At 37.6% G+C, this 17,011-nt stretch overlaps 1 protein-coding gene across 1 annotated transcript in view; it reads left to right on the forward strand.

Moving 5' to 3' along the window:
- LOC149173653 (subtilisin-like protease SBT5.3) overlaps window positions 1–16,167 on the forward strand; it is an 81,466-nt gene extending 65,299 nt beyond the window's left edge. Inside the window, exon 9 of the mRNA XM_089426785.1 lies at window positions 15,521–16,167. Within this exon, the coding sequence (XP_089282911.1) occupies window positions 15,521–16,068 (548 nt within the window). The 3' untranslated portion in view covers window positions 16,069–16,167. The remainder of the gene's footprint in view (window positions 1–15,520) is intronic.
- The last annotated feature ends 844 nt before the right edge of the window (window positions 16,168–17,011 follow it).

Consider the following 17,011-nt stretch of genomic DNA (forward strand, 5'->3'; position numbering starts at 1 on the left):
AAATACCAAAACAGAACTAGAAGCTGGCTCCAAAGAAGAAAGTGCGTTATACTAGGTCAAATCTTGATCCTAACCCTCTAGCTATTTTTGAAAACCCTAACTTGATCTTTAAAAATTTGAAAAGACAAGAAAGTACAAAAAACATTGCTGATTTAAATTTTGATTTACTGCAGCAAAACCTTACAAAATCTGAGTTTACTTCTGGAAAACCAGCAATCCTTTCCACAGTTGCTGCAGCTTCTTCCAGTTCACCATTATCACTTCAAAGCACATCTTACACTCCTCCATCAACTCCGTTTACCTCAGCTGTTATCCCTGTGCTACCAGCTATCCCATTTATACCTGTAAACATGACAAACCGATGTGCTCCTTTGCAGCTACCTGCAAATCCAGGGGCTATGCCTCAGGGTTATCAAAGAAAAATTACATATTTTGATGGTACTGGCTCCTATACAGCCCAACAGCACACTAAGAAAATGATGGACTACTTTGAGAACTATGAAATTGATGATAACGATGTCAGAATGAAAATTTTTGTTCAAAGTTTAACCGGTGAAGTAGGGACCTGGTTTAGGGCACTTGGTGCAAACACAATTGATGATCTGGATGCCCTGTACCAAACCTTTTTGAACAGATGGGAAAAGAAGAAGGACCCATTGCATATCCTATCAGAGTATGACAATTTAAAAAGAGGCCCACAAGAAACCGTCCAAAACTATTGTGCTAGATTCAACAATGTGTACAATGCTATCCCTCAAAACCTTAGACCTCCACCTGACTTAGCCTTAATCAAATTCCCTGATGGATTTGATTCTGACATGGCATATCAGCTAAGGGAAAGAGCTCTTTCCAGCTTGGAAGACATACAGAGCATAACTGTCAGTGTAGAGGCAAATCTGATCTCTAAAAGAGCCTGAGCTAGAGCTAAAAGAAGGACTACTTTCAAAGAAGAGCCTTCAGCATTTGAACAAAAACTAGATGCAATCATCAAAGGCATGGATAGACTAGGTGATAGAGTAGAAACCATTGAATGAAAATCTCCCTGGGAAGGTCAACCAAGTAACACCACTAGGAATCCAAACTTTAGAAAAAAACCAAAATCCTAACACCGGGAAGGCTGGCCCGGATCAGAATATCAGACCTCCGTTTCAAGAGAACTATGTGTTGGGTGTGGAGCCTGATTATCTTCTATAGGTATCGCTACATTGGACCCCAGTTCGAAATGGGGGCGGAAACACCGCCCGTAAAATATTTGCTACAGGGGGGGTCCAGGGGGGCGGCTGCGACCTTTGGGAGCCCCCCCCCTGGCGGGGGGTTTCGGGGGGCAGGGCCCCCGAAGCTAAAAACAGCTGTAAAATTGCCTTGTAAAAGTATAGTAATTTCTAATCAATCTGGGCTGTTCATTAGGCGGATGATCTGACGGTAGAACTTATGTTTATTTTACGGTTTTTTGCCCTATAAGGCAACCCCTCTCTTTGTATGAGGGTATTGTATTTGAGGCTGTGTGATAGATGTGTATTAAGTGAGCGGGAAATAGAGAGGTGAGACTGTGAGAGAAAACAGAGGATATTACAGCGGATCTGCTGTAGGTTGTGTCTCTTCATTTTGCTGGATAATAGAAAGGAAGGACTGGCTGTTCGGGGTGGACGTAGCCCAAACTGGGTGAACCATGTATATCTGTGTCTCTTTTGTTTTATGCGTTTTTTGTGTTTATATTTCTGCAATATTTTATGTGTTCCATTGCTCCATAATATATAATTTCTAACACTATGCCGAAGCCTCAACCTCTAGTGAGCCAACAGAGGATACCCAAATCAACCTAATGGGTTTAAACAGTGAGCAACAAATCTTTCTAACACAAGATGACCAAGAGGCTCATAATTTCAACCAATTTCAAACCAAGTCCGGAGAATCATTTGATTTTAGAGAAGGGTATGATGCAGCGGTCTATGAGGTCCATAAACAATACAAATTAAGAAGCAGAACGATAGATGTGCCTGAACCTAACAGGCTGAAAGATACCAAGCAGCCTAAGAAAACAAAGGATAAAACTGTCCTGACAGAACTCCCTGCCAAAACAGACCCCAATCCAAAAGAACCCATGGTTGAGGATATATCATACTTACAACCATCAGGTAGCCAGCCATCCACATCCTTTCCTCCAAAAGAAAATGTAGACAACTCTCCTAAAAACAATTTCAAAGCAGATCTAGGTCATAACGACACTCATAATGAAGAAAAAACCACTGAAAATATAGCAAAAAAGGAAAACCTTGCTGCCTGGAATACAAAAATTCAAGTGGAAAAATCATCCAACCTAGAAACAGAAATAGGTAAATTAAAAATAGCCATTCCACTATCTGAATTGGCTAAGCATGAGGCTTACAGAGAACAAATCAGTAGGTCACTTCAAATATCAGAGAATAGAGATGCAGTCAATGTTTTAGATGACCAACCAGAGCTAATCTTTGGTCCTGAGGTAAATGGTAAAACAGTAGATGGAAGAGTTCCTCCATTCTATGTGAGCTTAAACATTCATGACAAAGTACTACATAATGCAATGTTTGATTCGGGAGCTTCCCACAACCTGATGCCTAAGTCTGTGATGGAAAGATTGGACCTAGATATCACAAGGCCATATAAAGATTTGTTTTCGTTTGATTCTAGCTAGGTTAGGTGTCTAGCCTAATCAAAGATTTGTGTGTATCTCTAGTGCAATACCCTGCCAAGACAATCTTGATGGATGTGGTGGTAGCTGACATCCCACCTAAATATGGCATGCTTTTGTCCAGATCTTGGGGTGCAAAACTCCAAGGATCTTTACAACTAGACATGTCTTATGCCACCATTTCAGTCTTTGGCCAGCCAAAGAGATTCTACCAGGAAACATTGATGAAATATGTGGTCAGCAGTCAAGAAAAATCTCAAAACTTCCCCATTTATTCCATGCATTCAAATATGGATTCATTCATCTTATACAAATGCTGAAAGGTGTCCCAAAACTGATGTCAAACTCTTAGAATCAGCACAAGCAAATAACATAAATGAACAATCTAGTGCTCAAGATCAAAAAATTGTTGAAGTGATTGATGCAACAAATGATAAGATATACCATATGAGTTACAAAATCCAAATATGCCCACTGAGCATGTTTACAAAACTCTTAAGGCTAGTGGTAATCAAGAAAACTTATGGTACTTAGAGTTTGATGGGTCAGTGAACAAATTAGGAGCAGGGGCAGGGGTTTGGATACACAACACGCAAAATGACCATGCTCAAGGACATGCATATAGGCTGAATTTTAGATGTACAAACAATATGGCAGAATATGAGGCCCTTTTGCTGGGACTCAAACTGATTAGAAGTCTAGGGGCAACTAGGATTTCCATTCTAGGGGACTCAGATTTGATTATCCAACAGATGAAGGGAAACTTTGTTACAAATGATTTTAGGCTAAGAGCTTATAGAGGGGCAGCCATTGAAATACTCAACACCTTCTTAGAATCTCAGCTCACCAAAATTCCAAGAAACCATAATTTACATGCGTATAGTTTGGCAACTTTTGCCAGCACTTGCAAGCTGCCATTCGAGCCCAATCATCACTTTACTGCTGAGATTAAGCACATACCTGCTGTCCCGGATAATGTAAAAAATTGGAAAGTGTCCGAAAATGATACACAAATCAATAATTTCTTGACTTTGAAAGAGGAATTCTCAAGTACAAACATAGACACAAGCACCATTTATGACCAACAGCAAATAGACAAAATTGAGCAAAATATATCAGCTGAAACAGCGAATCAGAGTCTGCATCCAAAATTTTTTTCCAACAGAAACTTACAAGAGCTGAAGCAAATGGACCTTGATGAAATTGCTGAAGGAGAAGTTGAAGTAATTGATTTAAAAGATAACTTTTTGCCCACAGGCCTGACTCCTTTGGAGGATATATTTGATTCAAATGATATCCCAAGAAAGCCAAAACTCCAGCCTCTAAATGCAGAAATTGAGGACTGTAACATAGGGACTGCACAAAATCCTGAAATGATAAAATTGTCCAAAGCCTTGCCCCCAAATCAAAAACTGAAATACATTGAGCTCTTTAAAGAATTTCAAGATGTCTTTTGATGGAGCTATGGGGACCTCAAGTCCTATGATACTTTGGTTATCCAACACACGATACCTTTGAAAGAAAATCAAAAGCCTTTTAAACAAAAGCTGAGAAGAGTTAATCCAGTCCTCCTTCCTCTCATTGAAAAGGAAGTCCAAAGAATGTACCAAGCTGGAATAATTGCACCTATTAGATTTTCAGAGTGGATTTCAAATCTAGTGCCCACTAGGAAGAAAACGGGAGAAATAAGGTTGTGTGTTGACTTAAGAAATCTTAATACAGTTTCTCTCAAAGACCATTACCCCTTGCCCAAGATGGATCACATTTTACAAAGGGTAGTAGGGGCCTCTAGGATCGCACTGTTAGATGGATTCTCAGGATTCAATCAGATCCTAGTTCACCCAGATGATCAAGATAAAACTGCCTTTACAACACCTTGGGGAACCTTCAAATATGTCAAAATGCCTTTTGGACTTAAAAATGCAAGGGCCACATTTCAACGAGCAATGGACATAGCCTTTGCAAAAGAGATCCATGACTTCCTAGTCATATATCTTGATGATCTCACTGCTTTTTCCAAATCAGATCAAGAACATTTAGAACATTTAAGACAAGTGTTCATAATTTGCAGAATATATGGCATATCATTGAACCCAAAGAAATCATTGTTTGGCCTAAAAGAAGGCAAACTCCTAGGTCATATAATCTCAAAAGATGGCATTAGAATTGACCCGGACAGAATTCAAGCTATCCTCCAAGTGCCTCACCCAAGAAACATCAAGGAACTACAAGCTTTTTAGGGAAGATCAATTTCATAAGAAGATTCATTCCCTACTTAGCTAAACTAATAAGACTGTTGAATAACATGCTAAAGAAAGATTCTAAAGTCAAATGGACAGTAGAAGCTAAACAAGCTGTTGAGGAAATCAAAATAGCTTTGACTAAAACACCTGTCCTCACAAGCCCCAAGTTTGATAGATATTTCATAATCTTTTCCTTTGCATCTGAGCATACTATTGATGTTGTTCTATTACAAAAAGATGACCAAGGATGTGAGAAGCCCATTGCTTTTTTCAACAAAGCACTTAGAGATGCTCCACGCAAGTATCAAATCATGGAGAAACAGACCTATGCCCTTGTAAAGGCCCTCAAGGATTTCAGAGTTTATATCTTGTACTCTCATGTGATAGCCTATGTCCCAAATACTATGGTCAAAGACATTCTGACTCAAGAAGGAATTGAAGGAAAAAGAGGCAAATGGATAGCCAACATTTTGGAATATGACATTGAAATCAAACCAACAAAACTGGTAAAAGGACAAGGTTTAGCTAAATTGATGACTGAAACCAATTTCTAGCCTTTGACATCAATGAACTAGATAACGACCAGGGGATGGCAACTCCACAGATCAATCAAGCCTTCTTACAATCACCTTGGTATGCTGATATAATTTATGTATTGTTAAACCTGCAAGCTCCTCCAGGGTTCTCCAGAACTAAAAAAAGATTCCTAAAAATGAAAGCTTCAAAGTTTTTTATTATAGACAATGTTTTATTTTGGAAAAATCATGAAGGTATTTTGTTGAATTGCTTAATATAGGATGAAACTAACAAAGTACTCAAGGAATTTCATGCAGGGGACTGTGGTGGACATTTGTATTGGAGGTCAACAAATGAAAAATTCTAAGAGCTGGTTTCTATTGGCCCTCCCTGTTTGCTGATGTGAAAAAATTTATAATTTCTTGCCATAAATACCAAATCTTTGAAGGCAAGAGAAAGCTGTTACCTTTACCTCTAAAGCCCATTTCCACCAAAAGACCATTTCAACAATGGGGTTTAGATTTCATTGGAGAAATTCACCCTTCCTCCTCTGGCCAACACAAGTGGATTTTAACTGCCACAGACTACTTCACCAAGTGGATAGAAGCCATCCCTTGTAGGCAAGCCAATGACTCAATCATCATGCAATTCTTAGAAACCAATATCCTATCTAGATTTCGCTATCCGGAAAAGATCATAACAGACAATGCTGCTGCCTTTAAATCCAAAAGAATGATAAATTTTTGCCACAAGTACCATATTACCTTAGGCCACTCTACAGCCTATTACCCTCAAGGTAATGGTCTAGTTGAATCATCCAATAAGAGCTTGGTAAACATCATAAAGAAAGTATTGGAGGAAAACAAGAAGAATTGGCACAAAAATCTTGTTAATGCACTGTGGGCAGACAGGTTAACTACAAAAAGATCTATTGGAACAAGTCCATATGAATTGGTTTATGGCATGGAGGCTGTGTTTCCTTCATCCTTGGGAATCCTTGTCATAAAATTGCTGCAAGAAATACAAGCAGAACCCAATGATATTCAAAGAAGAATCAATCAAACTATTAACTTGCAGCAGACTAGAGAGGAAGTGTATCAGAGAACTCAGGTTCTGCAAGACAGACTCAAGAAGATTTTTGACAAAAGGACAAAAGCAGAGGACTTCCTCATAGGAGACAAAGTGCTGAAGTGGGATTCTAGGAGGGAAAACAAAGGAAAACATGGCAAATTTGATTTCCTATGGAAAGGCCCTTTTGTCATTCAGGCTGTACAAGGAAATAACACCTATTTTTTGAAAAGTTTGAATGGTACAGAAACTGAGGAAGGGCCAGTCAATGGGCGAATGCTCAAGCATTATTTTGATCCCCTTTGTTAACATAACAGGACTGTACTTTGTACATAAATAGTGTCTATTTTAGCAGTTTATTACAGCAACAAGAAGGAATAAGATGCAACAAATTTTGAGGGAAAAGCAAGGAATTGTGCCACCCATTTGTGTATGTTTTGAGTTTATCAGAAGAAATCAAGAAGAAAACTTGGGAGCTATAAAGATGATGACTAAACACTCAGACAAACCAGCGAAGACAGAGCTGTAATTTTGTTCAGGTAAGCTCATGAGAAGTGTATACATGCCACAAAGATTCAGTTTGTTTGTCTACAGCAGAAGGAAGTTTCAGATTACAGCAAGAGTTGAAAATAAGGCCATCTGACCTGCTGTTCTTGGCTTTTCACCTGGAAAAGCCATCCCCAAGTGGAGCCACTGTTAGGTTCCTATACCAATAGGTGTCATATTTCATGATTGACTGTGGAAATGCCAAATATGATCATCCTTTCCATGCTGCAAAGGTTCCATATTTCCAAAAAAACAGAAAAATTTAAAAAATGTAAAGAGGGTGTGCCCTAAAAGAAATATCAAAGGGAAAGAGGAATGAATTGGTCAAAAAAGAAAGAAAATGAACCCCAAAGAAAGACCAGGAAAGTGGATAGTCGAAATGCCACTACTGTACTAATTTTTGTAAAGAAGTTCTGAATGTGCAATCACTGACTTCTGTCACACTTGATGGATGGCCCAACAGCTCAATCTTGGCCAGTCCATGTTTAAATTTCTTGTTTTAGCATTAGAGAATAAGGTCTGCTCAAACAGCTCAAGCTTGGCAGATCACTAGCTAGGTAGAGAAACAAGGGTGCTCAACAGTTGAATCTGAGCCCCTGGAAGAGATAAGGGAAGACTTAGATAGGAGGGAAGTTAAAAGAAAAAGAAAGAAAGGGTTTGCTAGTTCAAATGCACCCAAAGAAGATGAAGAAAAAATGTTAGGTATAACAGAATGGGTAAGTAATTCTGGTGTTGCAGAAGCAGGTTGGTGATCAGCTTTAATGTGATCTATCTCATGGGTATCAAAAATATCATGGCAAAGTGGCTACAGTTCAGTGGAGCATGATTGATTTCCCCTCCTATTTCCCCAAGAACACTTACTAACATCCCTACATGGACATTGAGATCTGCTCAGTGGTCCAAACTCATTTCATTTTTATGAGAAATACTAAGTGAAACTTTGTGTTTACTTAGTCAAAACAAGCCACATTTCTTGTGTAAAATAATCACTCCATTTCCCTTTCATTTCTCTATAAACCTGAGTTATTACTTTATAAACTTAGCGTTTTTTATCTACAAAACCATACTAACACCCTAACTCTATTATATAGCTCCTATTTAAACTTTTCCCCTCCCATACTATATAAAAATACATAAAATCCCTAAAAAACTAAATATCCCAACCCTCAGCTTAATATAGCCATAACCATGTTATTTCGGGATTATTGGTCCACCCAGGGCCAATAAGAACCCTCCATGCGCCCCACCGGGATTTGTTTAACATTTGGTTAAACAAATAACCAAAGCTGCGTGCATAAACCATATAAAACCCTATTAACCAAGTTTTATACCCCGCAACATTTAAAAACACTAAAATAATGCGGGGGTTTAAAATTATAAACCACCGCCAACTCAGAGCTCCGTCAACCATCGAATTGGGCCCTCCCCATCCAACGGCTCTCATCCATATCGGAGCTGCTCCGATGTACGAAGATTAGCGCCCGATAAAAAGCGGTTTTCCCGCCGTACCCTGAGACGCGTGTCGCCACCCTATTGCATCGCGTCCGTTCTGCCAGAAACTACCATCGTACAATGGGCGGTGCGATAGAAACCACAAACCGCTCCCGCCTCCCGCTGAGCATGTAGTCTGCCCACGTCAGCGCCCACGTCACTATTTCGTCCACCGTGTCTACCATGTCATCTGCCCACGTCATCTGCCATGTCATCCACCACGTCACCTTCCGTACCCCACTACATGACAAAATTTACGTCATGATGACATCATCCCAAAAAACGCCAAAAAGCCCGAAAAAGCCCAAATTTCGTTAAAAAGCCGTGAAAGTAATGGTTTTTTTGTTTATTTCTATTTGTTGGTCTGCAAAGACTGTGCATGCAAATTACGACGAATTTGCCACCAAAGCTCCAGTCCGCCACCCAGGGGAATTCACTCTGCAAACTCGGTCCCCTCAGCTCAGTCTTGTACCCACAGTTCATGCCAGACACCTGTAAAATAGGTATTTACCCGATATTCGCTCGTAAACCCTGTTTTTTCCGAAGTTTCTCTGTTAAATCACCCGAAAAACTAAAATTCGAGTTAAAATGCGCTGTTGCCTACAAACCTCTGCATTTTAAGTCACTGTTTAACCCATTTTTCCAAAAGAAAATCTACAAATTCTGCTCTCCTCTGCAAATTGCCCAGTAACACTGCAATTCAAGCCCATTTCTGTCGGCAAAATCTCCAAAAATGCCCAAATATTGAGTTAAATTTTTCAAACTCACTTGTAAAAGAGCACCATTTCCACTGTTTTTATTCAACTTCCCGATTAAACTCTGCAAACTCTGTTTTTTACTGTGAAATTCACCCAGCAAGGCAATTTCCTGAAGAAAACTAGTCTACAATTTCCTGAGACAAACCAGAGCCAGTTTTCTCTTTTCTGTTGCTGCAAAAGCTCTAACTCCAATTTAAAAGGTCATTTAACAAATTGAAAATGGAAGCTCCAGTGGCCTTGAATGTTTCCCCCTTGAATTCCCCACATAAGGAATTGGAATGGATACCCCTTGCTGACAGGGACTTCCAAATTAAGGATATGATGGGTTACAAATCTCACCTGCAAGCCTTTTGTGAAATTAGAAATAGCCACAGAAGCAACACTGGTTTCTTAGGAATTTGGGAGTCCAACATGCCTATCTATTACCTCCCTTCAGTGAATGTGCTCCCTGATTTCATCCATTTAGGCTGTGCAAATTATGAACCCGCACAAAGAGCAGTTATGGCTCCATCTGGGACTGTGCTCTTCTATATTACTCCTCAATCCATAAATGACATGTTGAACTTCAAGCGAACTCAGCCTCTGGCTCCTCTCACCATGAAATTCTTGCTTGACCAAGGTGCCAAACTGCGTAGCTCAGAGATAACCAGAATTGCTCAGTTGTTTATGAAACCAAATTGCACAGCCTGATCAGCCTCCTCCTTATCTCCGAGTCTGGTTCAATGAGGCAGGGAGACTCATTATAGACATGATATTCTACATTTTAGGATTCAAAACCAGTGAGTATGTTGATGAAACTGTTTTAGTATTGATGTCCATATTCACTCTAGAGCAGCCTCCTGCTGTCAAGTATGATTATGCCACCTTCATAGCAAATAAAATCCATGAGCAATTCATGAATTTGGAGAGAGAAAGAGTGTTCAAATACACATCCTACATATATCATTTGCTACTGTACTATCAACCTGATAGTTTCCAAGTTCCTCTTAAAAAATTGGACCTCAAAGGTGAAAGGAGGTCTGTGATTTTCTGGACCTCAGTATTCCATGAGGTCCACCATTCCCCTTATACATATTGTGAGTTCATTGACCTGTTCATATATCCAGCCACTTCTTTGTTGATAACAACTCCTCCTGCCAGGCTCTCTGCTGAAATGCAGAAAATTTTACATCTCTCAAAGGAATACAGTATTGGTGACTGGTATTTTTACCAAAACCACAAAGTGATCAGGAGTTATGGCTGTCAATTAACTCCCTACAAGCCGCTGAAGTATGTCCCTATGTGACTCTTTGCCCTAGAATACTACCGGCAATTTAGCAGTTCAGATTTGACTCATTTCTATGGTGCTAGGAAGAAAGCATAGCTCAAGATAAGACATCAATTGGGCCCTTTTATCTTCAATAAGAGGGAAGAAGCCTGGGAGGAAGCAGATAAGATATTAAAAGATCAACTTATGCTGAAACAAAGTTTTCATTGGTCACCATATGACCCTGAACATTTCATAAGTTTTAGAAGAGTCAAAAACAAGCTTACAGGATATGTGCACCACAAAATCCCTGAAATTGAACAATATGCTAATCAACAGGAATGGGTAGAAGGCACACTATTTGAAGAGCTTACTGAAGAAAAGAAATTAGAAAAAGCAATGAAAGAGCTTGAAAAAAACTTGACCTGGACTCTTTTGGACATGTCCCTTTCACATTGCCTCAACACATTGGAGCGGGCACATCATCTGCCACAACTTCACAACAACCTGCCCAAGAGAGTGCTCCACCTGTAGGGAAAGGCAAGGAAGTACAACATTCAAAGCAGCAAAATACAATGGCAGACCGGCCAGATACAGCAAAGGAGCAAAGTCAAGGGCAAGGCCCTTCAACACAAGCAAAGGTACCTGAAATCCCTGTGTTACAAACTCCTCTCAATGAGGAAAAAACCAAGAAAAGGGACAGGCAGGAGGAGACACCTACAGGTGGATCGGTAGAACAACAAGGGGAAAAGAGGCAAAGATTGAATCCTTACTCTGAGGAAGAATTGACAGAAGAAACAACGGGAAACCTAAGGGGTGAGGAAACAACTGAGCAACAGACTCCTCCAATTTTGGAAACATCAACTAGCTCATTTCAACAAGAGCAAGAGAGGCAGCATGGTGAGGAGGTTACATCCACCAAGCAACAGAGCAAGAAAGGCTCGGATATCAAGAAATCATTCACTGAAATAAAGGCCAGAAATGAGCCAGTAAGGTTCCAGCTTTATAATCAATTGCTGAGAATGGCTCCCACCAATCAACAAAGGCTAATGGCAGCCTATGATATCCAAGAAGGGAAAATGACTCTTAGTCACTTCAGGCCTATAATGCAGTAGCCACAATCGGCTGCTGATTATATCACGACCAATCTGGAAGTTCTCTCGAAAGATATCCACCCAATGGACCAGATTGAGTTACATAAACAAACAGGAGAAATGGTATACTCTACCTTGGCAGACAAAGCTTTATTGGCTCACGGATTGCAGAATTCATTGCACAATACTTCTGCCCAATTGGAATTGGAGAAGGCCTCCTCATTAGCCAAGGATAACAGAATTAAATCCTTGGAGGAAATTATCATTGAGCTGGGACATGATCCCAAAGATCCCAAGGGTATTCAGGCCTTAATAAAAAAGAAAGAAGAAGATATTGCGGCCCTTGGAAAGCAGCTCAAGCTGCCAATTACAATGCATACTCAGACCACAGAAGTTGCACAACAGAAAGAAGAGGAGGACGTGGTGAGTTTGCTAATGAGGATGAATGAAAGGCTGACAGAAACAGAGAAGGCATTGGAGATAGCATTACAGCAAAAACAAGGAGAATTGGCCTCCCAGCCACCATGAACAGCTCCAATTCTTACAATTTCTCCTCCTACAGTCACCACGGCAGTCCCTCCTACTGATCAGGCATCAACAGCAGGTACCTCAACTACAACAACAATTACAACAACAACTACAGTAGTACCGGATACCAGCCTGAGCATGGAAGATATGATGAAGGAAATAAAGGCTTTAGAACTCCAAATGGTAGAGTTAAAGGAAGCCAAAGAAAAACTGGCCAAAATAGAAGTGAATTATGATAAATCAAAAATAACTATCGCTGAGAAAACAAGAGAAGTAAAGGCCCTGGAAAATAAGGGAAAATCCTTAGAGAAGGACCTTACTCTTCACAAAACTCTAGCAGAAATCAAAACAATTTTGTGGACTAAAATTGGCTAGTCCATCACTGATCAATGGACATCAATACAGACTATTCATGACCAGATTGAATTGATAGACATAGCTCAGTTTGAGACTCAAAAAGCTAGAGCATTATTGGCAAACAAGCCCGAACAGGGCAATAAACTAATTCATTTTTTGAATACTCATACCAGAGAGCAGCTAGCAGCTCTAGATATTCAGGACAGAACAGGTACAATTTTGACAGTGAAAAAGGTGTTGACCATGAGGAATTTCGTACAAACTTTAGAAAGAAAGTGCCAAGAAATGCAGACAGAAATAAATGCCTTCAGAGAAAAGTTTGCAGTGTTGCAGAGCAAAGGATTACCCAGCTTATTGACCAGCAATCGGAGACTATTGACACATGAACAGTATGCTCACAGGGTAAATACCTATGTTACCAATCAAATTACACCATCATCAAGCAGCTCAGAAGACACAGTACCTCCCTCTGGATAGAGTTTATATGACAAATTGGAAAATTTGTTCTACATTGAACATGGGATGACACATCTTTTTGAAGTCCAACCCAATTACTACAGGTATACCGAAGCTGGTGAAACATTAATAAAACTACAAAGAAACCAGCTGCCAACAGATCAATGGTGGCAGGGCATGTTGGAGATTTTACCAAGGTAGTTTTGGCACTAATTCTTTTTTGTTTGTCTGCATTTAATCAAATTTAATGCGCATGCCACTTATCATAAATATGAAGACAACAAGGAAGGCGTTCACGCCAAAATGAATTAAAGAGAAATCCGGCACAAACGGAAGGGCCAGGACAGCAACGCAGAAATGCAGGATAAAGAGATAGCTACCAGCCGACTGGCTGAGTCAAAAAGTCAAAGATATTAGACCACCTAAGGCAGCGAGCACAACACAAGTTACTCCTGCATTCATTGCGCTCTGTTTCCAATGCCATTTACTGCCTTCAAAGAAGTAGATGGATGAAGTTAATGCTTGATATTTTGTCTAAGAGATATTTTGTAACTCCTTTTTATAAATAACTCCTCAAGAGATGTATTGTTGTTGGCTGGTGAATATCATTCTGGACCTGCGCTGTAATTTTGAGAAACTTTCTGAATAAAGATTGCTGGAATGCTTTGCTGGTGAATTCGCTGGTTATGGAATTAATGACAGAAGAATATGCTACTGAATTCTCGTGTTACCTCATGGATCAATAAGTCTTCTTACTCTTGTTTTACTGTATCTGTGTTTTGTTTATCATCCATATATCATGTTCTAGTTGCAGGAAAAAAGAATAACCCAGAATTTACTCTGCTGTACTCTATGTTCAATTCCTGTCAATTTTCATGTTTTCTACAGGACTAGCATAGGCAAGAATTCTTTACTGCTCTTGTCTCCCTGGTTTTTACATTCTAAATATGATTAAGGAATTCTTAACTACTCCTTGATAATATTTACTCATTTTTCCCTCTGTTAGCATAATGAAAGATTCTTGATTGCTTTTCATTCCCTGACTTCATTTCATCTTATTCCAACTTGAAAATTGTTCTACGTTTAACTATCTTGCTCTGTAGTCCTACTTTTGCCAAAGAAACCATAACATAGGTTCATTTTCAACTGACTCCATTAACCCAATGGTCTGAACTTTTCTTATCTTACAGCCCTGTTCTACTGAATGTCACTATCCAAACACCAAACAAATACTTGTGCTTCATAACTAGCCTAACACATGACAAAACAAATCTAAATCACAAAGAGAGAGCCCTCTCTGGTTGCAGATTGGCTAGAATCTGCAGCTAAAAGACTGGTTAGTGGTTACCTCGGCCGTATTCCCTTTTCTCAGATCTTTTGCGGAACAACCTGAGTGATAACATGTAGCTCACTATTAAATTTCCATCACCAATTTTCATTTTTTCTAAAAATGTTTAGCTCAATTTATCTTATAATATAAATTACTATATTTTCAAAATTTTCGAATACTATATAAAATCATTAAAAATTTAAATATTTTTATTAAAAATTTGCTAAACATTTTATAGTTTGCATGTTAGGGATGAGTAAACATATAGAAAGTTTTTAAACTTCAAAATAAAATTCTATCTTTAAAAATTGTATATACAATACAATGTTGTTGTTGTTGTTGTTGTTTTTTTTTTTTTTTAAATTAAGCTGATTTTTTGGAAGCATTCTGTTTTTGAAACCTCTAACATTTCAAGTAGATCTCTATAAAAAAAAACAATTAAAATTATAGCTTAAATTGCTTTCATTTTAAATGGATATTTTATTCATCTATCAGAAACAAGTGAAACTGAAGTTTTACTTGTTTTTAAAATGAGTGAAATGTTTATTCTAAAGATTAGATGTTGCAGAAACCTTATACCCAATATAATTTTCAAACTATGAAAAAATGGATGCAAAAATATCAATAATACTTAATCTAAATATTATTTTTAACATGAGAAAATTTTCCAATTAAATAAAAGATGTTTTATCTTATTTATTTTATATAGATAAATAAAAAAACTTATCCATCCATAAAAATTAAATGGTAGGTAAATGTTTATAGGTATTAATTTATAATAAGCATCAAAATAATTATTTCATCATAAATTTTAAATCGCTATAGTGGTATGTTTCACTATTTGTATCCCAAGTAAAATCATTACAACCATTTTTAAGAATATATATATATATATAATATGAATTTAATTGAAAAAAGTAATTAAATAATTATTTTAAAAATAAATATCGACTTGTAATTTGTATATATTATCAAAAATATTATAGTATATTTTGTAGATGTTCAATGTTATTTTTTTAATAATTAAATTAAGATTGTAAAAACTCTATTTTAAATAAACATATCTATTGACATAATAAAAATCAAATATATTCTGCAAATGTAAATACTATTTAAATATATAATTTTCCCATATTTAACTCTAAAAGTAAAAAAATTGAAAAAAATTAAATTTACTATTTACTAACGTTCTTTCCATTTTAATATTTTTAAATCACAGCTCAAACATTGGACAACACCAATGAGCCAATTAAGGATGGTTTTCTGCAAACAGCAGGTCCTTTCAACTGTGGTGCAGGTCAGGTCAATCCGAATAAGGCTGTAGATCCTGGCCTAGTCTATGATCTATTACCCAGAGACTACAACCAATTTTTTTGCAGCTTGCATTATAATTCAACCATGCTCAAGGCCATGACAGGAAGGGCATTCACTTGTCCAGCACGACGCTCTAAGATTTATAACCTCAATTATCCTTCCATCGCAGTCTCGGCACTGAAAGGATCAGCGACTGTGAGACGAACTGTGACAAATGTTGCAGAGGGACCGGTGATTTATAAAGCAAAAGTGCATTCTCCTGTCGGAGTTTCAGTGTCAGTTGAGCCTGCAGAGCTTGAATTTTCTACCAGCGGGCAAAAGAAAACATTTAAGGTGGCCCTGAAAGCCGTGAACAGTTCTGGGGGTCAGTACGTATTTGGGTCCCTTATATGGAAAAATGCCAGATATTCGGTTGCAAGTCCCATTGTTGTGAAAGTAACCCGTGTGAATTAAGATAGTGAATATATCACTGGCCAGCATTGATGGAGAATTGTGAGCGAAATTTGTAGAAGGGTCATTGAATTTTCATTTGTAAAATCGGCAGGCCCTGCAAGCTAATAAAATTTCAAGTATAATTTATATTTAATTAAATTGGTTTTTTAGTATATGGCTTTTTATTTAATTAAATTGTTTTTTAACTTATTGGAAAAGCATTCAAAAATTAGCATTAAAAATGAGATGCAATTTGCTACAAACTTTTCTTGATTCAAATATATTTTTATTTTAAAAGTTATTAAATTATTTTTTCAATAACCATCTTTTTTAATTACTTTGCATGGAATAAAACTTAAAGGTGGAGAAATTCATATTCGGAAAAATAGAATCATATTTATTAGTCCGGCTTACAGCAGGGACTACAGCTTGCTTAAGCTAAGGACTATAGCTTTGGCCCAGTGGTAAAAGTCTCTTGATTTTACATTAGTGTGTAAAGATTTTATAATTTTAATGAAAGTTTTGGTAAAATGTTAATTATTTATATTTTCTCCTAAATTAATAGATATATTTTTAATTCTTTTAAAAATTTTATTTTTAATTTATTATTAATTGCGTATCGATATTTTCATATTTTTGTAATTTAATTGATATATTTTAATTTTAGAAAATTTTATTTTTAATTTTTTATTAGTTGAGTATTGACATAATTCACTTAGTGGAGAGCCATTTAATTTTATATTTGTAGACATTAAAAAACATGATTGATTGTTGTAGAGGCAATTCCTTTAGTGGAGAGTCATTTAATTTTAAAATAATAAAACATGAATTATGTGATTAGTTGTTGTAGAGGCTTTGACACTCGCTATCATGATTGTCATAAGTGATTTGCAGTGGAAGAGTGTGCTAATGGTTTGACAAGGATTTACAATGAATATTTCACAGCACAAATGAACGACTCGAG

The sequence above is a fragment of the Pinus tabuliformis genome, chromosome 4_2 (assembly GCF_031772625.1).
Source record: "Pinus tabuliformis cultivar Carrire ecotype Pingquan chromosome 4_2, CPIR1, whole genome shotgun sequence".
Taxonomy (NCBI): Eukaryota; Viridiplantae; Streptophyta; class Pinopsida; order Pinales; family Pinaceae; genus Pinus; species Pinus tabuliformis.